This window comes from Gymnoscopelus microlampas (genome assembly GCF_963454915.1).
Source record: "Gymnoscopelus microlampas genome assembly, chromosome: 10".
NCBI lineage: Eukaryota > Metazoa > Chordata > Actinopteri > Myctophiformes > Myctophidae > Gymnoscopelus > Gymnoscopelus microlampas.
In genome coordinates, this window is record NC_139947.1 from 19,178,728 (window position 1) to 19,204,320 (window position 25,593).

General features: G+C 41.4%; 1 protein-coding gene across 5 annotated transcripts in view; it reads left to right on the top strand.

Annotated features, from left to right (window-relative positions):
* The first annotated feature begins 722 nt into the window (after positions 1-722).
* ralgapb (Ral GTPase activating protein non-catalytic subunit beta) overlaps positions 723-25,593 on the top strand; it is a 33,046-nt gene continuing 8,175 nt past the window's right edge. For 2 of the 5 annotated variants that reach the window (XM_084069772.1, XM_084069773.1), the window contains exons 1-23: positions 723-860; positions 3,084-3,306; positions 4,561-4,763; positions 5,650-5,816; positions 6,705-6,891; positions 7,276-7,407; positions 7,795-7,973; positions 8,975-9,126; positions 10,595-10,823; positions 13,091-13,292; positions 13,666-13,833; positions 14,356-14,470; positions 14,888-15,032; positions 15,125-15,189; positions 15,993-16,137; positions 18,964-19,094; positions 19,651-19,833; positions 20,437-20,585; positions 21,688-21,875; positions 22,411-22,514; positions 22,876-23,031; positions 24,244-24,453; positions 24,881-25,039. In XM_084069772.1, coding sequence (XP_083925898.1) covers positions 3,130-3,306; positions 4,561-4,763; positions 5,650-5,816; positions 6,705-6,891; positions 7,276-7,407; positions 7,795-7,973; positions 8,975-9,126; positions 10,595-10,823; positions 13,091-13,292; positions 13,666-13,833; positions 14,356-14,470; positions 14,888-15,032; positions 15,125-15,189; positions 15,993-16,137; positions 18,964-19,094; positions 19,651-19,833; positions 20,437-20,585; positions 21,688-21,875; positions 22,411-22,514; positions 22,876-23,031; positions 24,244-24,453; positions 24,881-25,039 — 3,546 coding nt within the window. In that variant the 5' untranslated portion in view covers positions 723-860; positions 3,084-3,129. The remainder of the gene's footprint in view (positions 861-3,083; positions 3,307-4,560; positions 4,764-5,649; positions 5,817-6,704; positions 6,892-7,275; positions 7,408-7,794; positions 7,974-8,974; positions 9,127-10,594; positions 10,824-13,090; positions 13,293-13,665; positions 13,834-14,355; positions 14,471-14,887; positions 15,033-15,124; positions 15,190-15,992; positions 16,138-18,963; positions 19,095-19,650; positions 19,834-20,436; positions 20,586-21,687; positions 21,876-22,410; positions 22,515-22,875; positions 23,032-24,243; positions 24,454-24,880; positions 25,040-25,593) is intronic. The other 3 variants (XM_084069774.1, XM_084069775.1, XM_084069776.1) reach the window with 3 other exon arrangements.

The window sequence follows — 25,593 nt, forward strand, 5'->3', positions numbered from 1 at the left end:
TACTCTGAAGCGCTCTGCCGGAGGAGGTGTTTTCATCAGTAGCTGATGTGTGAAGTGCTTGACAGCCAGTGTTGCCATGTCCGCTTATTATAAGCGACATTGGCCTTGTTTTTCCTGTGAAGTTGCTTGTAAATATTGGTAGTTGTGGGTTGCGTTTTTTGGGCTGGTTTCTAAACTGTAGTTGCTTATTTGGGCTTGTTTCCTAATGTTGTTCAATCCAGTGGTTCTCAAACGTTTTCAAGTCAAGAACCCCCAAATTAATAAATATGTTATGCCAGGGACCCCCCTCTCCCATACAAGACTTGTGTTGTTAAAATGTTTCAAATTCTATTTTTATAATAGCAGATCTACAAGCTCACAACGCGTCGCATTGTAGATCGGCTTTGATTGATTGATGTACTTTATTTAGTAAGACATGAGAACAGTACATGAAGTACAAATTCACAATACAAGGTCTACTAAACTGGAAGAGCTTGTTTAAGATGAGATCCCCATGCACACAAATCATGATGACATAAGAGAAAGACATATATACACTACTATACAGAACGTCATACAAGCAGCTTACAGGTTAATGCTATGAAAAGTGGGGGGAAAGTGTTTTCAAATAGCTGATGCATTCATATAGATATAGGTTTAAAGTGCTCATGTCGCTTCTTTCGGGCTTGTTTTCATAGACCTGGCTGATTATTTCTCTCACAAAACCTGGCAACACTGGTGCTTGTCAGCCAGTCGTCCTGCTCCTTGTTGGAGAAGATGGAGGCCACAGTCTGGATGTAAACTTGTACGCTGGCGCAACAAGCGAGCCATTCACAACGAATATCACACACCTGTTATGTCAACAGCTCCAGTCCGTCCAGGTAAAAAGAAAACAGCACATCTCTGTCTACACCATCACGCACACAGCTAGCCTGGTTGCTAACGTAGCTAACACGAATGACAACCAGTGGAGGCTAACGCTAGCTAACCTCTAGCAGCAACACTGAAATGCGACGCAGCTGGAAGGAATGAGACGGTTTTTTTGTGTTAAATTCTCATTGTTATTATTATACTTATTTCATTGTGTGGTTCATCCAGTCTGTATCAAACTTAGCCTATCTATACGTTCGCAAGCTACATTCGGACGGTGCATGGGATCAATGTTAATGTTCTACTTTGCTACTTTTATGAACGTTTCCTGGTTGATCAGCTGCTGCAGGATGCTTCCTGCACCACATTAAAGAGGAGAGCATAAACAACTTACCAGATCATATTATCAGTGGTGCTGAAAGTATCAATACTGCAATATAGAAATACTCGGTTACAAGTAAAAGTCCGGAATTTAAATTATACTTGAGTAAAATAATAAAATCTAAATCTACTTTAATAAAGTACAAAAAGTAAAAGTACTCGTGCAGAATGTCCCATTTCACAAGTTCAAAATGTATAACAAATCTTTTGAAATATCGCCATGCATTGTGAACTTGTAGATCTGCTATTTTGAAATGGCCGAAATATATATATATAGGGCTGAAGTGGTATAGTGTGTTTTGTAATAATATACATACACAATCTACAAAGTAACTAGTAATTCAAGTTTTCATATAATTGTAGTGGAGTAAAAGTACAATATTCTCCTCTGAGATTAGTGGAGTAGAAGTAAACTGTAAAAGTACTGAAAATTGGAAATGTTAAGTAAAAATAGCTCAAATTGTACTTAAATACGGTAAATGTACTTATTTATTTTACACCACTGCATAGTATAATGCATGCAATGACTGCATGAAGTGACATTGAGTGCACTGACTGAAGTGACATAATGCATTGACTTAGCATTCAACTTTATTGTTGCATCACAGGTTTGTTTACAGATGTAAAAAAAAAAGTGGGTGAATTTCTCAGCTCACAAGTTAACGAATAAAAGGGTTAAAGCCAACAAACAACAAAGAAAACAAGTTGGATATTTCCATTATAATTAAAGCAATGTCAAATGTAGGTCCATGGTTAAACATACTTAAAAATGCTAAATAAGAATGGCAATAAAATCAGATTAAAATAGCAGCAGCTATAGAAACACTGTATGTGTAGTCTATTGTGCACTCTCTTGTGATCTTTGCTCCATCTGTGACCTCACCCATCGTTGTTGCTTTCATGCTATCATAGATGTATTTTATCAAGTCTGACTTACTTTTGTATCTACGAAAGTAAAAGTCGGACTACATCTATGATAGTCTTGATCCAAGGCTAGTGGTTGCTCATCATGACAAGTGATAGGTTTGGGCAATGGATATTATATCAATATCGTGATACGACACTATTCATCTGGAATTTTGGATATGAAATGGCATAATTGTTTTTTACTGTTTTTAATCACTGAAGCCATATTTTATACTTTACAAAATTGTCCAAATACCTAATGAAAATAGCAGATCTACAAGCTAACAACCCTTTTTTTTCTTTTTTTTCTTTAATTTAATTTTTATCCCACGATTTTGTAACCCTTATTTTTCACCCGGTGCCAATTTTCTAAGTGATCCTGGGCACTACACTCCCCTCACCAGCCTAGGGAGGCCAGGGCCGAGCTCATGCCTCCTTCAATGCATGAGAGCCAACTGACCTTCTTGTCACCTGACAGGGGGGAGTTTCCCTGGTTGGACGTGGCGCGTGGAAGGAACACGTTATTCCAACCAGTTCCCTTCCCCTCCATCAGGCGCCCCGGCTGTCATGGGGGAGGAGTTTAGTGACCAGGATTACTACATGTTTTTGTGAGGGTATCAACTACCCTGAGAGACACGGGGAGAACATGCAAACTCCACACAGAGTGGGCCCTTTCGCCAACCCCACCTAGGGTATGGGCGCTGATGACGCGGAAAGCTAACAACCCTTGAAGATCGGCTGTTTTTTGAAAAATTAAAAAGATATTTGATATTTATCGTCATAATATATCAATAATATTGATATATCAAGGTGTTTGGTTTTAACTTTTGTGCATAATGAAATGGCCCAGCCCTAGCGATGGCTGAGCTCACAGATGGGGCTTGAATAGATTGATCTCTGTGTGCAGGTGGTGTGAGTAGCTCTTCATCATTGATCTGTGTGTGCAGGTGGAGGCAGGTGGTGTGAGTAGACCATCATCATCACACCATCATCATGTACTCTGAGTGGCGCTCACTGCACCTGGTGGTGCAGAGTGACCAGGGCCACCTCAGTGTCCTGCACACGTATCCGGACGGTGTGGGCATGGAGGTGGCCAACGCCGTGGTCAAACCCCTGGGAACAGCCGTCAGTCCAGTGGCCACGGAGAACATCCTCAAGACGGACAAGGAGGTAAGAGAGAGGACACATGCACACTAGAGATGGGGATTAATTTGAGTTAATGTTCATTGAAAATGATACCCTTATCGATCTGTGTCCTTATCAATACCACCAGCAATACTTTTCTGTTATTTGGATACTAGACAACAATAAATTCTTAACAGAACTGTAATGCTTTTTACTTAAGTTAAATGAAAGAAATTGGTGGATTTATGGTGATATTATATTTTGGCCTATCATTAAACACAAAAAAACATTTAAAAAATCATTATACAAGGGGTTGTATTCAAACACAAGGCAAGTGACACCCTTTTTATTTGGCAAAGTATGCTAAATATTGGAGAAACTGGTTTGTTTGTTTCTGTATGTATGTATGTACTGGTGTTGGTTGATGTACTGTGACTTAAGGCTAAAACGAGAGGCCGCAGATGTTATTATCATCACACAGAATAACGGATGCTGTATGGATGGACTTCAGTAAGACAACTGCTATAAAGTGGCTATTGTGCAACGAAAAATGCCCTTTCAATATTTAGATCACATTCCCGGTCATATTGTGCACCTATTAAAATGCCCCCCCCCCCCCCCCCCCAAAAAGAAAAAATATAAAAAATAATCATGTATTCTTCCTTTAAAAACAACAGTGGTCGTGTAGGCTTGAACCAACCAATTTCAACCAATAATATTCAATCAATCCTCATCTGTGATTCTCCATGTTTATGATATGCCCACTTTTGAACATTCAAATGAAATTCCGTTCCATATTATGTCCTGCCTATCATCGTTCTCAGCCTTATCCCTTATCTCATCTCACCAGGAGAAAGAGCCTGGAAAAGAACTACAGCCAAAAGCGTCTATGGGGCGGGACTTCCCTTGTATATACTTCCCCTTGAAGCTGTCTTTTTTTTTTGGCCAATCATGACATGGCTTTCATGACCTAGGAATGTAAACAGATCTGCACAGGATTAACATAGCTTCCTTTCAGGCTTTAGGGCGGTACTTCCTGTACTTCCACTTAGATACTTTCAGGAGCAGTTCTTGTCCAGCCTATGTCCTGCGTGACTTCATATTTCACCCTAATAAGCCAGCCAAGTTAGATACTATTGAAATGCCGTTCCGTTTGGAATTTAATCTTGTGACCTCTCTGTTGTGGAATCCAAGCAGCAGACTCTTCTATAACTTGGCCACATGGGCAACTAAAATAACAACACAATACCCTCTCTACTCAAAACGACTTCATTGTGATTTCTTTCTCCCCCCACCCAGGTAAAGTGGACCATGGAAGTGCTGAGTTATGGTCTAAGCCTTCCCCTAGATGGGGATACTGTCAAACTGTGCGTGGATGTTTACACGGACTGGATGATGGCCCTGGTGTCACCCAGGGACTCCATGCCTCAGCCTGTAGTCAGGGAGCCCAATCTGTATATCCAGACCATCCTTAAACATCTCTACAATGTCTTCCTACCCAGGTATAATGGCACACATTTGCAAGGGTTTGCCTATATTCTTCATTAACCACATTAGCCTTAGTGTCCCTATTCAAGGCCTGAACAACTCAATACAGTAAAAGTTTGTATTTTAACTTTTAACTAAAGTTATTGTTCTGAATTGTTTCTGACCAGAAAAACACAGCCCCAGCCCAGTGCCTCATATTTGGATACATCTGTTGTTGTTTTACTCTTAAACTTTACTGATGATGTGAAATTGTTCTTACATGTTATCCTAACTGCTAGTGAAAACATCAAAGTAGCCACGCAATTATAGCTTACGTGCCAAAAAAACGTTAATAAGGATGAGAGGGAAAGAAAAAACAAAACCAATGTTTCGACAGGGTGTTCCAGACCCTGGTTTTGGACCCTGCTTTCTCTCTCATACTTAATAAAGATATTGGCACATAAGCTATAAGTGTGCGGTTACTTTGATCTTTTCAGAATCCTTTACCGTTGGTCGGCATCTCAAAGGACCGGTGTGTCCTCTCTTATTCTCTTTGAACATCCTAATTGCTAATAACAGGGTCTTAACCACTTAAGCCTTATTTACTTCATCGTATGATGGTGTTGCGTGGTGAAAATAGCCAATCTACAAGCTTGTAGATCTGCTGTTTTTGAAAATCGTTGTGTATAATCACATGCCAAAAATAGGGACGCCAGTGGTTTTAATCTGATGATGATCAGACTCACCTCGTCGCTCTGTCTTTTGTTTTTCTTTTCTTGTATTTTTGGACATTCTCATCAATGGTGGGAAAAAAGTCCAGAGGCATTTCATGTCAATACTTTTCAGTTGAAGATGAATATAAATGAGCTTTTATACACCGTAGATCTACAACTCATAATGTCTTATCTTCTACTCTCCAAGGCCCGAACAGCACGGTCTAAACCACATCAGACTGTGCCAGCAGGTTCTGACTGCGGTCCAGAAGCTGGCCCGGGAGTCTATCAACATGGAGAGAGAGACCTGGGAGGTGCTGCTTCTCTTCCTGCTCCGTGTGAATGACACGCTGCTGGCCCCACCCACTATTGGTGGTAAGCTCGCCACGACCCTACTTATTGATCTGTAGCCCAGTGCCTCTTGAATTTTTAAAACATTTTTATTTTCAGTTCACAGAATGATACGTTTATTTGACTTTTTTTGACGACAAAGGTATCGGCAATTAATGTAGCTGATGTGTCCCGATTCTTGCCTGTTGCAAAAAAAGCTGATCTAAAAGCTCATAACGTGTGATTATTTAAGTTATGTCCTCAAATATTAACTTGAATCAAATCTTGAATCAAGTTTTTCAAATTGATTTCAAGATTTCAAGTATTTTCTTTACGAAATATCAGTCTAAACATTGGTGTTCAGTGGTCTTCGACTCTCCAACATCTGGATTGGCATTGGACCCAAATGTCTCTCTATTATAATGCTAAACGCAATTAAAACCTTTCATCTGAAAGCAGAGAAAGGTACCGTATTTTCCGCACTATAAGGCGCATCTGAGTATAAGGCGCACCTTCAATAAATGTATTTTTTTCATATATAGGGCGCACCGCATTATAAGCCGCATCCGCACTATAAGGCGCACTGACGGTGCGCCTTATAGTGCGGAAACCAAGGGAACCAATATTGATACATATATAAGGCGCATCGGATTATAAGGCGCATCCGCACTATAAGGCGCACTGACGGTGCGCCTTATAGTGCGGAAAATACGACATCAACTGGTAGGAAAAAAGCTCTAGGTGGTGTGTCAGTTTTGTACATGAAAAAAGCCTCTTAAAATCAGATATGAAGGGTGGGTCACTCTTCAAATCAGATTTTAAGATTTGTATCGCAGCACAAGTGAATGCAAAGTATGTCCACGCTCAGGTTTATTCAGTGCTATGTCAATAAGTGTGTAATATTCTCCCCCCCCCCCCCCCCCGTGTGTTCAGTTGGGGTGGCTGAGAAACTGGCAGAAAAACTGATGGCGGTGCTGTTTGAGGTGTGGCTGCTGGCATGTGCTCGCTGCTTCCCCACACCACCCTACTGGAAGACGGCACGGGAGATGCTGGCTAACTGGAGACACCACCCACCAGTGGTGGAGCAGTGGAGCAGGGTGGCATGTGCCCTCACCTCCAGGTAAATTCATCACCAAAAGTACTTGAATATTCACTCTCAGGTACCAATATGAGTCATTTAATTTGAGCATCGGCTGACATGCATCTGATGTTGTTGTAAAAAGTGTAACGGTTGGATACTAGTAGTTCCAGGTGATCCATGTGAGTCAGTTAAAACAATTAAAAAGTATTATTTTTGAACACAAAGTATGTAAATAAATAGCCTGCAGTCGTTATTACATAAAACAGCATTTTTACAGCCTGGCTCTGCAGGAGGCTAACCTTCTATTAGAGGGTTGGTCTGTGTGTCTTGAGCTAATTGAGCAAACTGTCTGACCGATAAGCAGCACATTTCCTACAGTAAGTAATGCGATATGTACTAAATGTCATATGTTTGTCAATCCAGACTGTTACGCTTCACCCACGGCCCCTCCTTCCCTCCTTTCAAAGTCCCGGATGAGGATGCAAGTCTGATCCCCGTGGAGATGGACAACGACTGTGTTTCACAGACCTGGTACCGCTTCCTCCACATGCTCAGGTAACACGGACCGCCACCTGCTGTTTTGGCTGATTTTCAAGCTTGAAAGTCGGGTTCTTGTGGCACGCTGTTGTACTATTAGATCGCCGTTTGAGTGAGGATGGCCATGTTGCGTCAGCGGGGCCAATTGGATAAGAGAACATAAAAACATGTATGTGCCAGTTTAACCACTGATGTTCATATTTTAGGGATCAAACCCTTTTCAAAATGTCAAAAATTTGAAAAATGACACTTTGTGATCTTGTAGGTTGGATATTTCACAGTAGGGGGGCCGCAGCCAGAGTAAAATAGTGTACAAGTTTGGGAACCGCTGCATAGAGTATGAATGAATTATTATGATTGGCTCTTATGTGCTTCGATCATATTGACCCTCTGTGGTTCCCATAGCAACCCGGTGGACCTGAGCAACCCAGCGATAGTGAGCACCACGCCAAAGTTCCAGGAGCAGTTTCTAAATTCTAGTGGCATACCTCAAGAAGTGGTGCTTCATCCCTGCCTGAAGCAACTGCCCCAGATCTTCTTCAGGGCCATGAGGGGCATCAGCTGCTTGGTCGACGCCTTCCTTGGTAAGTATTTGCATGCGTAATCCACATTTGAAAAACACAGATGGTATCAGTCTCAATTAAATACCGGTATGCTCAATAAAGTAAGTAAATACAATTTTGTTTACGGATTTTTAAACCATTTCAACCTGGTGTCACTATTTTGGGCACGTCATTATAAACGTTTTCTAAAGCAGTGGTAACCAACCGGTCGATCACGATACTAAGGTCATACTGCAGTCATTCACAAATAGTTAGTTTGTTCTAGTCCACCTGACTCTCTTTGACTTCAATGTATTCCACCAAACTCTCGGCTGCAGTTTGCTTCCCAGTGCACCAAATCTGCCGGCTGGAATTGCTGGATAGCCAGACAGATAATCTGTCATCACAGATACTTTTGACAGATATGTACAAATATATGGTCATGTGTATGTATGCTTTTTTGTCAAATGTCAATAAAAACAAAATCCTTTGAATATAACATCTAAATGTGAATATTAATTGATGAGGAAATCTTTATTTTGCATCGAAGATTAGATATTTGTAATAACTTATGTCATGTCCCTGTGTGTTTTCATTAGTTTTAAAAAAGTTACCTAAAAAGTGTCAACTCTAATATTTCATACACATTGCATGCCAATCACGTAGATCTACGCGAACCTATTTATAGCCGCCACGTGCCAATCGCGTAGATCTACGTGAACAAAAAAAAATATTTAAAAAAATTTGACCCATAGACCAAGGAGATATGATTTATCGAAGATATAGACTCCTATCCACTTCCTTGTTAACTTAAAACTTAAAAAATAGTTATCTCGGCTCCTGAGTACTTTTTTTTTTTTCAATGAAAAATCTCTGGCACTGGCCAGCACTAGAAATATTCAGAAATACCTCTGGCAGTTAATGGGTTAACAAACTGCCAAGATTGTCACAACTCGGCCAATTCGTGTTGCATCCAGATTCCCAAGTGTCCCTACTTCAAGTGAAAGTGTGTAGCTGTCTCTAATTCTTCCTCTTCTGAATAGGTATATCACGTCCCAGAGCGGACAGTGCCCCGCCCACCCCAGTCAACAGACTGAGCATGTCTCCGCCCCCCTCCGTCAACAACACCACGCCTCCTCACAGCCGGAAGCAGCGACATACCGTGGTCACCAAAACAGCCAGCAAGAGTTCAACTGTAAGTCTGACGGGCACCAAAGTTCAATACTTTTCATGGGTTAAATATTTGGAAAACCCTCCGCCAGACTTAACCATTTTCAACCTGGCGTCCTTATTTTGGACATGCAATTATTGGCCTGCAAATGCGTATATCCTGCAAAAATAGCAGATCATATCTGCTATTTTCACTATTTTTGCGTGATACTGTCATACGACAAACTATGAAATTAGGCCATTAATTTACGAAAAAACATAGAAAGATGAAATATGGAGATAAAAGTTTCTGCTCGACACGGTGACAGTTGGTTCAAGTAATGACCTGTGGCAGCTATGTTTGTAATGTCAGGTGTGTAATGATCAGTGTTGGGGGTAACGTGTTACAGGTGATGCCGTTACTGTAATCAGAATGCTTTTTCGAGCAACGGAGTAACTCAATGCGTTACTTTTGCAATTGGAGAACTCAATTATTTAGTTACTTTTTCCAAAACAGTGGCGTTACTTTCAAGACCAATATTTCCCTGATCCTTCTGTTGACACAAAGGAAATGTAAAATCCATCCAACACATTTGTGCTGTTTCCTGATGAATCTGTCTGTCAACAGAGAGTTGCACGGATGTTACACAAATGGTGACCGATGCCTTGCCAACTGCACAGCAATCTGTGTTGATTGCGTGATCATTCTACTCAATAGATCACCACTTTCGGTCTGACAGTTGTCACACGGCTGATGGTACTACTGGTTTGGTTTTTACATTAATTTGTCGCACCTGTGTGACATGGCAGAGATTGAGAGAAGACAGAGAGTTTATCCTTTAGTACGGTCGTGGAAACGTTCACATTCTTTTTGGATTTGTTTGTGAAATGAGTAAGAACATCAATGCAAATAAGTCTAATGCCACACGCGCGCCTAGGTTTGTATATTCGTGGCGGGGCCGAAAGAGAGACCCATGCATGCGCTTTGCGCGCGTGCGAAATTTTGCACTTGTGCGAGAGAAACAAGCAATACTGCAAACTCATTAAGACGGTGACAAGGGATAGGGGGCCTGGCTCCCCACGTGGGGGTGCCGCGGCTCCCTTGTGCAACCACTAGTAGGCGCCAGTAGGACTTGGTGAAGCCCAGCCCAGCTCCACAACACTGGTGGTCACTCCGGCAGGATTAACCAAACCTAATCTAAACGTGTAAAGGAGATCATTCCGCGCAAAGGGGTTTTAATCGCCGGTAATGCGAAAGTAATCTTAACAAGTTACTTTTCTCAGAGGGTAATCCTGTAACATAACGGGGAACTTTTGAATGGCAGTAATCCTGACCTGTAACGTAACAAGTTACTTTTAAAAGCCTCCCCAAAAAAAGGCGTTCGGGACAACCCAAAAAAATCCCCCTTAACGTTGCAGCGGTACGCAACAGAAAATCTAAATGTTGACAGGTCTGTAATAGTAAAGTTACCCAACACTGGTAATGATCACCATCTCTGCCCCCTCCCCTACAGGGCAGTGGTGGACAGCCGGGCAAAGTGTCCCACCAGCAGCAGCAGGCGTCGTCCTCCCCGACCCTGTTGTCTAGCCCCAGCCAGAGCAGCTGGGAGACCAGACCGCTCCCAGCTCCGTCCAGGCCCAAGGTCAACAGCATCCTCAACCTGTTTGGCCAGTGGCTCTTTGACGCCGCCCTGGTGCACTGTAAGCTCCACAGCGGGCTCAGCCGAGACCCAAGTATGACTGGTAAGCACGTCAGCTTCTGTCAGCATTTCATAGCTACGGTGCAACAGCATTTTTAGACAGATATTGTTGTTGCATGCATGGATGGGTGTTTTTGTCGTTATTGGTCATTATTATGTGTTTTTTGTGGAATTATGTACCTTCTGTTTTGTGTTTGTGTGTGTATGTGTGTTATTTATTATTATTTTAAACTGTATGTTACGTGGGATATGCCTTCCTTTTTGGCTGGAAGCTTGGCACTTTGACATTTGTGAGAGTGGAGGGCATGGCTAGAAGTGGACTGGTATATAAGATTTTAGTCTTTTAAGTAAAGAAATCTCATTTACATATGTCCAATATTTAAATTGATTGTATATTGCATAATGCATATACATAGAATAGGCTATAACTGTGTGGTTTACGTTCTCTATGGGAGAAAAATCCCCAGATTCTGAAGTGAATGCTTTTGATTATGTCATAACCTTACAGTGGAGTATTTTTATTGAACATTTTAAGTGACAATAATGCCACTGCTGGAGTTAGCACGGTCTCAAGGATGAGTCACACTTAGTTGCACACCGGTGTTGCACACCACAAAATAGATGATCTACAAGCTCACAGTCACAGCATTGTGAGCTTGTAGATCAGCTATTTTTGGTGCTCTACATGGCATGCAACCAAGTATAAATCAGGCATCACTGTTCATTTTGTTTCTCTTTTGGTGTAGTGTCTTGCATGCGTCCACCATGTCTGAATTATTTTCAACAGTTGTAGTGGTTTTAACGGTCATCCATTGAGGAGAATAAAAGAAAAAAACAATTCATGTCTGATAGGAATTGCCCCCCAAAATATTGATCTGCTTTGATTTTGTGTCTCTCCACTATTTTTGTTATCTTGCAGCCTCTTTTATCCAAATTCTCCTTTCTTATAAATCTTGTAAGTAGGAACTGCGGCTTTTACTCTCACTTGATTCACAGTCGGTTCTTGACAAAATCCTTGCTTTTTTGTTTCTTTCTCCATAACCATTGCAGTCATTATTTTATTTATTTATTAATTTATTATGATTATTATTAGAGCCCACCCGCTATATCTGTCTGGTCGATATATCGGCCATTATTTGCCGATGTGTCCCGATGTTTAACCATTTCCATCCTGGCATCCTTATTTTGGGCATGTCATTATAAGTGAAACTTAAAAAATAAATAAAAGCAAATAGGACTTAAGTGGTAAAATAAAAGTAAATAAAGTAGTTCAGTTTTGTGTTTATTTTATTTACTTATATAGCTAAAAAGAAAAAGTTTGTATATATATGGAAGTTTAATATAATATACTTTATTAAAAATGTATCTATCAAAGTTTTGTTTATCTTTTATTTGTTTGCTTATAAGTTAAATGTTCTCAAATAGAAACTTAAATCTGAGATTTTCAAATTGATTACAGTGTTTTGTCACTTTTTGATATCGGCCAGAATATCAGTAAGGGGTGATCTAGAACTCTATAAAATCGGTCGGGCTCTAATTATTATTTCTAACCTGTACGCAACCCAAGCATTCACCAGCATTCTCTCAATGCACTTAAATGGTGATGGAATGGAGTCTTAATATCACCGACTCATCACCCGTTTTGATCGTCACCAAGTCTGACTTCGCCCACCATATATCACCTTCATCACCATATGTCAGCGTTTTCCTTTTTTGTCTTCTGTTTGTGCGGGGTGGGAGGATTACATGAATTGTTTTTGTTGTTCCATAATGCATTGTCAATCCGTATTTTTTATGTTTGGATTTAATTGGTTTGGTGCCTCGATGCATGAAGTGAATGGTCGTTAGCTGGAGTGACAGTGACGTTATCGCTACAGTAAGGGTGCTGACACAGGGAGTTTGCATTGTGGTCCTTTACAGCTTGGAATGACAGTTGCCATGTTAAGCTCCTCCACCAACACTTTCTCACACATTATGTCAGAGATGGCTCTAGCACTTTTGTGACAAAGTCTTTGTGTCAGAGGTCCCTTCTTTGTATGCCTGCCATTGGTGTGTGTGCTCGGACATCAAATTTCTTTTTTTTTATCGTCCTGGTTTTGAGTGTGACTTTTTAAGTCTGCTTCATGGTCTATTTATAATTTACTTCACTTTCAGTTTTTTAATGTGTGTTTTTGGTTGCAGTGCGCATAAAATAAGAGTTAAGATGTTTGCCTATTTTATTATTTTTTACTCATGCATGTTTAGGATGACCAGATTTCAGTTCAGTTCCTTGTTATCTCGTTTTATACTCTTGGGTGCTATTTTCCACAGCCATAGCTACTCAGGTGGGTCTGGAGCTGCGGAGGAAGGGCTCCCAGATGTCCACAGACTCCATGGCGTCCAACCCCTTATTTGACGCCAACGAGTTCCCAGAGAGCTATGAGGCAGGAAGAGCAGAAGCCTGCGGGACGCTCTGCCGCATCTTCTGCAGCAAGAAAACGGGGGAAGAAATTCTGCCCGTCTACCTGTCCAGGTAACGCGGTCAAGCCTTTTATGTTTGTCTATAAAAATAAATGATAAATAAATTAATTATAACTTAAAGTAACTTTAATATAATAACAATACTTTATTTATAGAGCATGGTTGTTTGAAACATTGCCAAATCTAGTTTTGTAAATAAACCTCCTTGCACATGACTGCACGTGAACTTCTATGCATGTGGAGGTCATAGGTGTGACAGTAGATACGGCGGCTGTTTGAATTAATCAAACTGATTTTAATTGATCCATCAACTGAAAAACGTGATATATTTGTATACATTAGGTTTTCAATGTACCTTTTTACTCAAGGCCCCAATGGTGCACTTTTTGCGTTCCGACTAAAGAGGTGGTTGTGTCTTGGTGCAGGTTCTACATGGTCCTGATTCAGGGTCTCCAGATTTCTGACTTCATCTGCAGACCAGTGCTGGCGTCCATTATCCTCAACTCTTCTTCCCTATTCTGCTCGGACTTAAAGGGCATCAACGTAGTGGTGCCATATTTCATTGCTGCCCTGGAGACCATTCTACCAGACAGGTACAATTCAAAACTTACCCAACACTTTTATTAAGATTTTATTAAGCATAAGCTATCCGAAAATAGCAGATCTACAATCTCACAACGCGTCAAGTTGCTACCCTGTAGATCAGCTGTTTTCTGCAAAGATATTTAGAGTAGTAAAAACTAGGCAGGGGGCCTAGTATAGAGCCCTGGGGTACTCCAGTCAACGAAGTTGGAGTGGTTATACTTTGTATTACAATATGTTGCTTGCTGACAAGAACCGATCTTCAAGATCAGTTCTAGTCCGCAAGCGTTGTGCGATGGATTGAAATAAACTACTTAAGCCCTATATACTTTATTGTACGTCAATTGTGAAAATAGACGATATACAAGCTAACACCGCATCGCAATGAGCTTGCCTATTTTTCCATATGTTTGCCTATTATGACATGTACAGAATAGTGACGCTAGTGCTCATGTGCTTCAGCTTTAGTGGTTCCCAAGGGCTCAAGTACAGTTTGAGGATGGTGCTATTTACGGTTTGTAAATGTTTTCCAGGGAGCTGTCGAAGTTCAAGATGTATTTGAACCCCACGGATCTACGGAGAGCCTCCATCAACATTCTGCTGGCCATGCTGCCCCTGCCGCACCACTTTGGCAACATCAAATCCGAGGTAGGACTTGACTTCTAAACACATTGACTGCACATTTTTACCTGAAATACCGTGATCGGCCATTCTGTTGCTATGCTCGTTGAATAAGGCTCGTTTTCACCCAAAAAAATAGAAATCTGTTTAGATCCGTTTTTCTACAAATCCTAATATAGGAGTGGATGGAGGTGACATTTTTTGGGATGACGTCACATCCGTCCATTCCTTCTCTCAGCGTCAAGGGATCATTCCTAAGTTGTGTTAGAGCGCCCTCTTGTGGAATTTTAAAAATATGTTTACGTCCTTGGCAGGCAAGTGTTTTATTTAAAAGGACGTAAGCATAAGTCCTTGGCAGGCAATGTGTTAACATACGGCTGGGCTCTTATCCTTACCTTAACTAAACTGCAGGGCCATTCACTGTATCTCTGATGTTTGTTTTAGGTTCTGCTGGAGGGCAAGTACAGTGAGGAGGACGGGTGTCCTGACCAGCCTGTGTCCTTTCTGTCACTGAGACTACGTTTAGTCAATGTCCTGATCGGAGCTCTGCAAACTGAAACAGACCCCAACAACACCCAGCTCATCCTTGGTAGCCATCTGCTTACTTACTCATTCTTTCTCTCATTCGTTGTACCTCTGTCCATTAGTTGTGTTTTTAATTTCTTGTTCTTACCACGCCAGGTGCAATGCTCAATATTGTGCAAGACTCGGCACTGCTGGAGTCCATAGGTGCCCAAACTGAAACAGTAAGTCTGGTGTTATTGATAGATAGTCTGCATCTAAGGTTTTGTTCAGACTGTAAATCCAATTTGTTTCTTAAATATGACTGTCCACTTTTGTATTTGCACGTGATCAGATTCAGTCATTGTCACCCTTTCTGCATTGGTTGCTCACGTAATGACATAGGCGCAAGTCATGTATAACTTATACTCATATACATATATGATATTACAGTGTTGTTCGTAGTGTTGTTAATAGAAGACCTACTACAATCTCTCAACGCATGCGACACGTTTTGAGCTTGGAGATTGTCTATTTTCGGCAATTTTCAGGCTTTAGTGTCGAGACTGAGACACATCTTTAGAAATCAGATTTGAGTCAGATTCACCAGATTCGGCACTTCTTGCTTGTTGACTATTTAGATGAGTACCATGTTAGTTAGTTTCCAGGTATGTTTTCCACTTGTAGGCAGATGCTGACTATGTTATTTAGATAAATACCATGATTGTTTTCTACTTCTACTGTCGGAGTCACTTCATATAACATACTTGGGGTGATTTATTGTTAGATGCGTGCTGGTGTCCTGCACCCAAAATAGCCGATCTACAAGCTCACAGCGTGTCGCAGCGCGATGCGTGGTACTTTGTAATGCCTAATTTATACTCTTATCACTAGCTGAAAACCTTTTAAAATCTGTTTTTGACAGCAAGCGACACTGTCATGAGATGGAGTATAAATTGAGCTCAAGTTGCTCAGCATAACAGCACCTGCTGAATGCCTAAATTGGAATGAAATTGATGTCAATATTTTGGCCTGTTTGTGGTTTCAGGGCAGTATAGATGGGGGCCAAACAACCTTAAAAAGCCAAAGCCACAGCCGCACTAGTAGTGGCATCAGTTTTACCAGCGGGGGCAGCACTGAAGCCACCAGCCCAGAATCGGAGCGACCTGGTCAGGCGCTGCTTCGAGACTACGGTAAGGAAACAAAGGGCACTTCCTGTGACCTTAAACAGTTCAAGTCCTGGAGCATGAGGTTTATGTATCTAATGTTCAATATCTTCCTAATTAATTGGTGATTGGAATTAACATCTGCTTATAACGCATACCGTACTTACTTATATGCTTGATTTTCACCGTTATGGAACTAAAACATTGGCATTAATTTTACACTCACCCTTTTCACTGAAAAGCAACATGATTGGCACCCTTCTGCATGTTTTCTACCAGTGGCGTCAGACTCCTGGCCCTTGGGATGATTTGAGACAAAACTATATTATAAAGAACTTATATATTCAAATACAAATATGCTAAATATCTATCTGTTGCCACTACTGCACAGGCAACGCTGCCATTGTGTAAAACAATGGCAACACATGTAAAACAACGTGGCAGAATGTTACTCACTAAGCACCTAGGGGCTACTTTATTGCCTTTTCTATTGCAATTGATGAGAGCACCAACATGACTGATGGAGCTACATCGGGACTGGGAGTATTTATATTTGCGCTGATGCATCTTTTACCGTCACCGAGGAGTTTGTGGGAATGGTGCTCATGCCTTATGTAATAAAAGCCTGAAAATGAACAGTGTCATGGGTGTAGTAAGCAAAACATGTAATTGTGATGCTCATCTGTCTTGAGCAGAGTCTCTGCAACAGGACTGCAACAGAATACGATCATAAATTTGATGCTTGCTACTCTTCAAAAGATGACACAAAATGTGTAAAAAAGTTACACCCCTGCTCGGTACCCTTCATTCCACTATCAATGCTAAATTGTTAGTGACTGCATTCAAATGGTTCATGTAACCATCAATAACCTTTGAGCACCTTTCTGCCTTTTCTCACTTTTCTGATATCTTCAAAAAGGTATCTCTCAAACAGATGAACACGTGACAAAATGATAACATTTTATGTAATGATATCATGCCAGCTGCACCATGTCTTCGTAAGTGAAGAAAATGTATGAAATAAAACTAATCAAATGAACGCCTGTGTTTTGTTATAGCCAACGTGGTTAAAGTGGTGTACAGAGTTAAGAAGCGCTGGATAAAAAATCTTTGTAGGTTATAACAGTGTGCTTTTTTTTGCTGTGTTGCTGTGTCAATTAAACTAGGATAAACTGCTCCTGTACTTTGATTTGTGTAGCTGATTAAGGACAACATCAACTCTTCTGGATGCCTTTACTATTATTCTTCAATCTTTAAGACTATATCCACACTAATATATTTTTGTTAGGGATGTCCGATATTATCGGCCTCCCGATATTATCGGCCTCCCGATATTATCGGCCGATATTAGCATAAAAATTGATATCGGGAAAATATCGGTATCGGTTTTTGAATTTTTTTTTTTTTTTTTTTTTTTTTGCTTTATAAATAAGTTACAGGAGTTCTTACTGTATATGGTGTGTGTGATATGAAATTTGAGCTTACCCTAATCACAATAATCCCCGCATATATCGGTATCGGTTGATATCGGTATCGGTAATTAAGAGTTGGACAATATCGGTATATCGGTTATCGGTAAAAAAGCCAATATCGGACAACCCTAATTTTTGTTTAACAGGCGTGTTAGTATGGACATTATTTCTGAAACTGTGTTAAAACACTGGTACGGTATAGACAGAGATAGTTTTCCTTTTAAAATGAAAATGTATTAGTGTGGTAGTGGCCTTAAGTCTTTGGTTCATATGTGTGTGTCTTTAACCCATTTAGACCTGAGGCCGATTCTAAAAACGCCTTCTAAATCCTGACTTAAGTTTTCTGAAACAATTTATTAAAAAAATGATGTTGCTATATACCGTACATAGCAACAAGAACCCCAAAAGGGGTTCCCGGCTTGAAAGGTATAGTTATGTTATGGGGTTCCAGGTCTGAATGGGTTAAATGTGGTGCAAGTGATAGGTTTTGATATGTTTTTGTGTAAAAAGAAGAATTAAAATATTTTTTAAACTTCTATCTTCCGATAGTAATCATTGCTAGAAAGCAGTGGTTCTCAAACTTTTTTGTTTCAGGTCATCCCTGTAAATAACCTTTTTCATCCACGGCACCCCTGAATGTCATTGTTACTTAAAACCTTGCATTGATGTCATATTGCGGTACGTAAATACCGTAATCTTTCCCCCTAAGATACACTATCACAAAGAACTTGAGAGAATATCAGTTTCCATTAGGACAGATTGAAAATAACTTTATGCTACCACTTGAATCCCAACATCACTATTCTGGGGGAACTTTAACCAAAAATATCCGATCTACAAGCTCACAACGCGTGTAGATGTGCGATTTTTGGCACCCCTGGACCCCTGTCTCTCCAGCTCTTAGTAAACAGGAAATGCATTTTCAGGTCGGGATACCAATTTTATCCAATCAGGTAAGAGAACCCCACAAAGATAATGTATCTTTAACTTGACTTAACATAATTTTAATTTTGTAGTGTTCCAGTCACAATTTTGTCTGAACATTCTTTTTCATCATCACCTCTAATTTCACTTTTATGAGCTCTCACTCCTAATTGGATAAAAATGATATCCTGAGCTGAAAATGTATGTTCTGTTCACTAAACCGCTTGAGAGAGTCGGGGCCGCTTAATGAACAAACACTATAGCAACGATTACTGTCGGAATATAAAGCTATTTAACACTTACTTTATATATCACTTACACCACTTTTAAATATTTGTCTCATGCATGTTCTTTATTAGCATGGAAACGATGTTTAGGGGGTCTAGTCCTAATCCCCCAGCCTTTCTCTCTACTCTTCTCTGCGGTGGTTGGTATTTCGGGGTGTCATATGCTCTAGCTCTTGCAGACACAGCGGCAGGCCTGCTGGTTCGTAGCATCCACCTTGTCACCCAGAGGCTCAATTCCCAGTGGAGGCAGGACATGAGCATCTCACTGGCTGCCCTTGAACTTTTGGCTGGACTGGCCAAGGTAAGGCCTACATGTTGTTACTGTAGCTTGACGAACAATTCTTGTCAGAATTGATCTTTAATCTAGCCTACCTAAGTACAATGTTGATTATAGCCCGACCTACTGTGTATTATATCAGTTTGGCCTTTACTTGGTCTTTTTTGTCCAGATTTTTTACCTCTTACAACCCGGTTTCCCTATTTTGGGCATGTCATTACAGGTGAACATTTTCATAAGTTTTCAAATATAGCAGATCTACGAGCTCGCTCTAAGCTTTAATTTGTCTTCTCCGTTCAGTTTGTGTGTATTTCATATTTACTTTATTGCTTGAAATGTGTGTAACCGTCCAGGGTTAATGTTGTTTTTACATATTGTTTAATAGCATATAAGTTTAATAGCAAAAATACTAAAATAGGCAATCTTCAAGTTCATAACGCGTCGACATGTGGTGAACTTTGAGAACTATTTTTGTTGTGTAGTGCCGTCGTATGACAAAGTATAAATCAGGTTTTAGAATGTTCACCACCTATTAATAGGGCTAAATGATACCCATGATGATTCTGTCTGTGTCCCCCAGGTGAAGGCAGGGGTAGACTCTGCAGACCGTAAGCGTGCAGTCAGCTCCATATGTGGCTACATTGTTTACCAGTGTAACCGACCCGCCCCTCTTCAATCTAGAGACCTCCACTCAATGATTGTAGCTGCCTTCCAGTTCCTGTGTGTCTGGCTCACAGAACATCCTGACATGCTGGACGAGAAGGTAATGATCTGGTGGATACATACACAAATAGTAATACATATTTTATCCAGTGAATTTATGATTTTTAATTGTACTTGGCCTACCGAGGTCTGTTTAAGTCGTTGGTGTAGGCTTAGCCATCAGGACCTGAGGATGCTGTGGGGGAAATCATATATTTATGATATACTGTTAAACTTTTAACATTATTGGCACTATCTTTATAATCATTTTTTGTCAAATAGGCTCCTCCCACAATCTTTGGTAACCAATTATAGCCAATAGAATATAAAAAATAAATGTGATACAAGTTTATCATATGACTCCAGAGATAATGTGTAGTGATTAGTGTGAATGCTGGGCAAAAACTAAACTAAAAGAGGAGATGTACCTGTAGTAGCTCTATAAATTGGGGTCCAGGGACCCTCTGGGTTCCTGTGGGGGTTACAAATGGACCCTTGTTGGTCTGTAACTCTGTCTGAGAGCGTACCAATTTGGAACCAATTTGGTTCCATTTGTACACTCTCAGAGTTATGGGGGTCCTTGAAATGAAAAAACTTTAGTGAACCACTGCTGTTGTATAAGGGCCTGGATATGAGGAGTGATTGTTTTGTGTGTTGTCATCAGGATTGTCTGGTGGAGGTGCTGGAGATCGTGGAGCTGGGGATCTCGGGTAGCAAATCTCGACAGGACCAGGAGGTGCGTCATAAAGGGGAGAAGGAGCACAACCCCGCCTCCATGAGGGTGAAGGACGCCGCTGAGGCTACGCTCTCCTGGTGAGATGCCATCCACACATCCTTACCTGGCCAAGAGGGTTCATTTAACTGAGTGCACAGTTGCAGTGATTGTCTACCTTTTTAATTTCAAGGACCCCCAATTTGATATACTTTAGGCCACAAACCCCATCTACTTATATAATCGGTAAGTCACTTCCGCGCGCCGCTGACGCTATAGCCACAGCTCTGTAATCGAGTAAACACAACGCCCACACACCACATCTCGCCAACACAGTAGCCACGGCGGACGCGCTGAATTTACGGGTGGCGTAGGGCACCTCTCATTGCTCACGACACAGTTTCCACGTCGCAACATAATTAATTCTACTCACCACATTTCGGACAAAACGGAAGGGGAAACAGCTTCGTGCCGTTTACCGTGCGCACCACCGAGGCAAAACAACACGCCGCCGCCATTGGGATGCCAGGTTGGCATGCCAGGTTTTCTAAAACCTGGCATGCCAACTTTTGCACATTTTAATCCGACAATTTGGGTACCCCAATATACACGCGCCCACGCTGGGCCCCGTGCGCGGCTGGGGTCGAGGGGGGCGTAGCCCCCCGAGACTCTAGTTTGATATAATTTATCTACACTGTAAAATCATCCGTGTTTACTTAACTGGGAGAGTATGTCAATGGATTATGGGTCCATTTGGTGCCATTTGCATACTCTTGAGTTACAGAACCAGAGGTGTTCATTTAGACCCCTGGTGGGCCCCCGGATCTGTCATTGACAAACGGTGTACAATTGTAACCAAATAAAGCTGATTTTAAACCCGCCCCTCTTTACACGAAATCAGGAAGGCTAGTGCAGCCTAATTTAGCCTTAATGCCTGACTGTACCTACAGTAGTGCTGTTTACATTTTGGACTAATAATGTATTAAATCAATCAAAACATTTACAAACAAACTATTTATACAACAAAATGACAGAAGGCTCATACATGTAGACATAATGACAAACACATACATGCACTATAACTGAATGGTTAAATGTAATTCATATCATAAAGCTCTTTGGATAAAGATGCTATTTACATCTGCTATTTTTTTTTAAATTGATAAATCGATCAGCTTGATTTAACTGTTGCACCCCTAATAGCATCATGCAGGTGCTGGGTGCGTTCCCTTCCCCCAGCGGGACATCATCTACCTGCAGCCTGCTGAACGAGGACACCCTCATCGGCTACGCCAGGCTCAGTGCCACTGGGGCCAGTAACTTCCGCTACTTTGTCCTGGACAACTCGGTCATCCTGGCCATGCTGGAGCAGCCGCTGGGCAATGAGCAGAGTGGGTGCAACCGTTTGGCATTTTAAACGCTGTTTAACCATTTAAGACCGGGAACGCGCCTGTGTCATTTTATGATTTCTTTGGCTATTCAAAAAATAGCAGATCTACAAGCTCATAGCGCGGCACTCTAGATCTGCTTGTAGAGCTTGTAGATCTGCTATCTTATATCCTAACAGTTTTTTGAAAAAAATGATGATGCTATTATATCAGTGGTGCTCAAACTCCTTCATGTCAAGGACCCCTAAAATTATTTGTATTTGGCCGTGGACCTCCATCTCAAAATATTTCGTTCCAGGGACCCCCAGAAGCAAAACTTTGAGTTACAATTGTTTGCTTAAAAAGATATATTTATTCAAAGATTTCCACAAATTTTCACGATTTTAAAAAAGAATAGCAGATCTACAAGCTCGTAGCTAGCTTGTAGATCTGCTATTTTTAAATAGCCAAAGAAATCTAAAATGACACAGATGCATGCTCAATGGATTAATTGGCTTTCTTAAGAACCTGACCCTCATGCTGTTTTCCGTCCTCACAGATCCCAGTCCATCGGTGACCGTCCTGATCCGAGGGACGGCAGGGAGACATGCTTGGACCATGCAACTCTTCCATCAACCCAGAGGGGCTCGGGCCACCCAGAGGGTGAGCTCACTCGACCACTTTAACACTGGTGTCCCAAATGTTTTCATTTTGTCTCCTAAATAAAACAAATACAAATGTTTTTGACATTGTTTTTTTCCCCACAAATGTAGAAAATGGCAGGTCTACATCTGTTTTTGAATAGCTGAAGACATCGTCTCCCACGACAGTGTCACTTGCTGAAAAGAACAGATCCTCAGGTTGCGACGCCTTGTTAGCTTGAAGATCTGTTCTTCTCGGCAAGCAACGCAGTCATGCGAAGGAATATAGATTTGGCGTTAGCATGGACTAATGCATCATGGATGGTTGTAAGAGGAAATAACACAAGTTGTTTGAAAGTGTGACATTTCCTTTTACACCACAGCAGGTGTTTGTTCCCGAGGGCCGACCGACACCCAATAACTTGGTGGGAATCAAGTACAACATTAAACAGAGGCCTTTCCCCGAGGAGGTGGACAAGATCCCCCTGGTCAAAGCTGACGTCAGCATCCCAGACCTGGACGACATCGTCAATAAGGAGGTGAGAGGACCTCTCGCACACTAATTCCCATTCTGACTTCTTAAGAGTTATAATTGGTTGCTGTCGTGCACTGAAAATAGCCGATTTACAAACTCACAATGTGTCATCCTGCGATGCGTTGTGAGCTTATATATCTGCTATTTTTGGTGTGCTATACTTGTACACAACAAAGTATAAATCAGGCTTTATGGCGCTTTGGGTACTGCTTCTTGGAGTTTTACACTGGGCAAAAACAGAGGTTACTGTTGGCGAGCTAAGGCGATACCAAAAGTTGATGTGAAAACACTGCAGACTGCTGAGAATCGTATGAGGCATGTGAGCTCCTGAATACTGTTAACACAATGTTTAACTAGACTTCGTAAATCTGAAATGAATCAATACTGATCAACTGCATGGCCTGTTTTTTGCCTAAAATATTGACCAAATGTTTTTTGGTTGTACAGTACAGCTGAATTAGATTGTTTCCAGACAGCGTCAGCATACATGTAGCAGCCATAGACTGTATAAATGAGATGGACAAACCCACTCCGCTGCTTTCTACAGACCGAAAATGAAGCCGATTGTTGCAAGACTGTAGGTCCGCCATCTTTCAATACGTGTCAGAATGAGACCAGACCATTATTGGTTGGGTAGCTTGTCAATCAAGAGCGGGGGGCGGGGAATGAATGCTATTGGTCGTGTAGCTCGTCAATCAAATCATCCCGCCCCTCCAAGAGAATAGCCTACTTTATCGTCAATTTTATAATAAATAGGACCATAATTTAGCAAAACGCATACCCTGATGATTGAAAGGAGACTTTAAACTAGCGACTGGAAGCATATAGAATTTATGACAATTTTTATTACAGTAAGAAAATCTAGTCTAAAGTTTGTCAAAAAACCCATTCACTTGCGTTAAAATAAATTCTTTCTGACACCGCAGGTCCGCGCAGGGTAAAACAGCGCCACTCTGGCCATTTTGTCGGCCTCATCGTAAATATCTAAGACTTGCCCCTTGGTAGCAGCATAACTTCAGCATTTTTTAGCACGTTCTTTTATAGCAATAGCATAAGCAAGCTGTCCAGAAAGAGAGTCTTGGCTATCTCTCTGTGTCTGTGCTCGGAGCTAACCTCACAAACCGCTGGACCAACCAGCGCCAGATTTCTTGTGCATGCTGCAGACATACTGTAGTTTGTATGGGTTTCACCATTCAGTGTTACTTGTGCTCTGCAGCTGGAGTTGCAGCATGAGCGGCTCTGCAGCATGATGGCAAAGCAGATCGAATATGAGAACTCCCTGGAGCGTCACAGTGAAGACCTGTGGAGGTCCAAGCCTTTCCCGGACCCACAGACTGACTGCAAACCCCCAGCGCCCTCCCAGGAGTTTCAGACTGCACGCCTCTTCCTCTCCCATTTTGGCTTCCTCTCTCTAGAAGCACTGAAGGTTTGCCATTGTATTTTTTACTCTAGATGTGAGGGTCACGTTGCAGACCGAACCTCTAGTATTTCTTATAGCCAGAATCTGATCCATAGAGCGCATTTACAAGCCATTTTGACCGTTGCCAATATTATTTAGGTCAATTTGAAAGTGAATTTCATGTTTAAAATCATTGGACTTGATCATTAAAATCAAGATACTTTCAACTTGTCATTCCTAGTCTGGGCATGTCAATATGGGTCGAAACGTTCAACATTTTTCAAAAGAAGTAAAAATAGAAGCTCACAACATGTTGCGATGCGACACTGGTGAAAAGACATACAAAAATGTATTATGGAAATATATGGTTTCTGCCCGACAGCGACAATATGGTGATTTGAATTGATGTAGAAATTGCTGTTTTTTTTAACTGTGTTGTATATGGCGTCCACAGGAGCCCAACAACAGTCGTCTACCTCCTCATCTGATTGGCCTGGACTCATCGATGTCAGGTTTCTTTGATGATGTCAGCTACCTGGACCTGCTGCCGTGCCGGCCGTTTGACACCGTCTTCATCTTCTACGTCAGGGCTGGGCAGAAGAGCAGTCACGAGGTTTGAATGACATGGTTAACTTAACGCGCCACTATGGGTTGATTAGAAAAAATATGATCATTTCAATGCTATCGTTTTCACTCAACCACATGAAGCAATTGATGTGGTTAACCCATTTAGACTTGGAAAGCCTATAGACCAATTATTTGTTTACTAACATTGAGACTGGATGCACAGGTGATTGTTTCACGCAATCAATTCCCAACCTGTTGTTTTTGGGTGCGCGTTTCAGCACACGCCAACCCCCTCTTCTGTGTTGGCTGGTTAGGCGCGTCCTAGCGAGACCTGATAGAATGGGTTTCATTGTGCGCATACTGGTTGCACGCATACTGGTTCTTATCAGTGTGACGTCGTCTGTTAACTCATTCCCTGCCAGACTTATTTCTGGCTGTGTTTGCCCACTGCCAGCGATTTAGTGTTTTTTATAACACACAAATTACTTTTTTTACCCGCTTGCAGAGCTGCGGGTCTATGAAGAGGCAGACCTACTAATCATCATTCGACAGATTACAGATTTGCATTCGACAGATTCGACAGATTTGCGTGATTGGCTG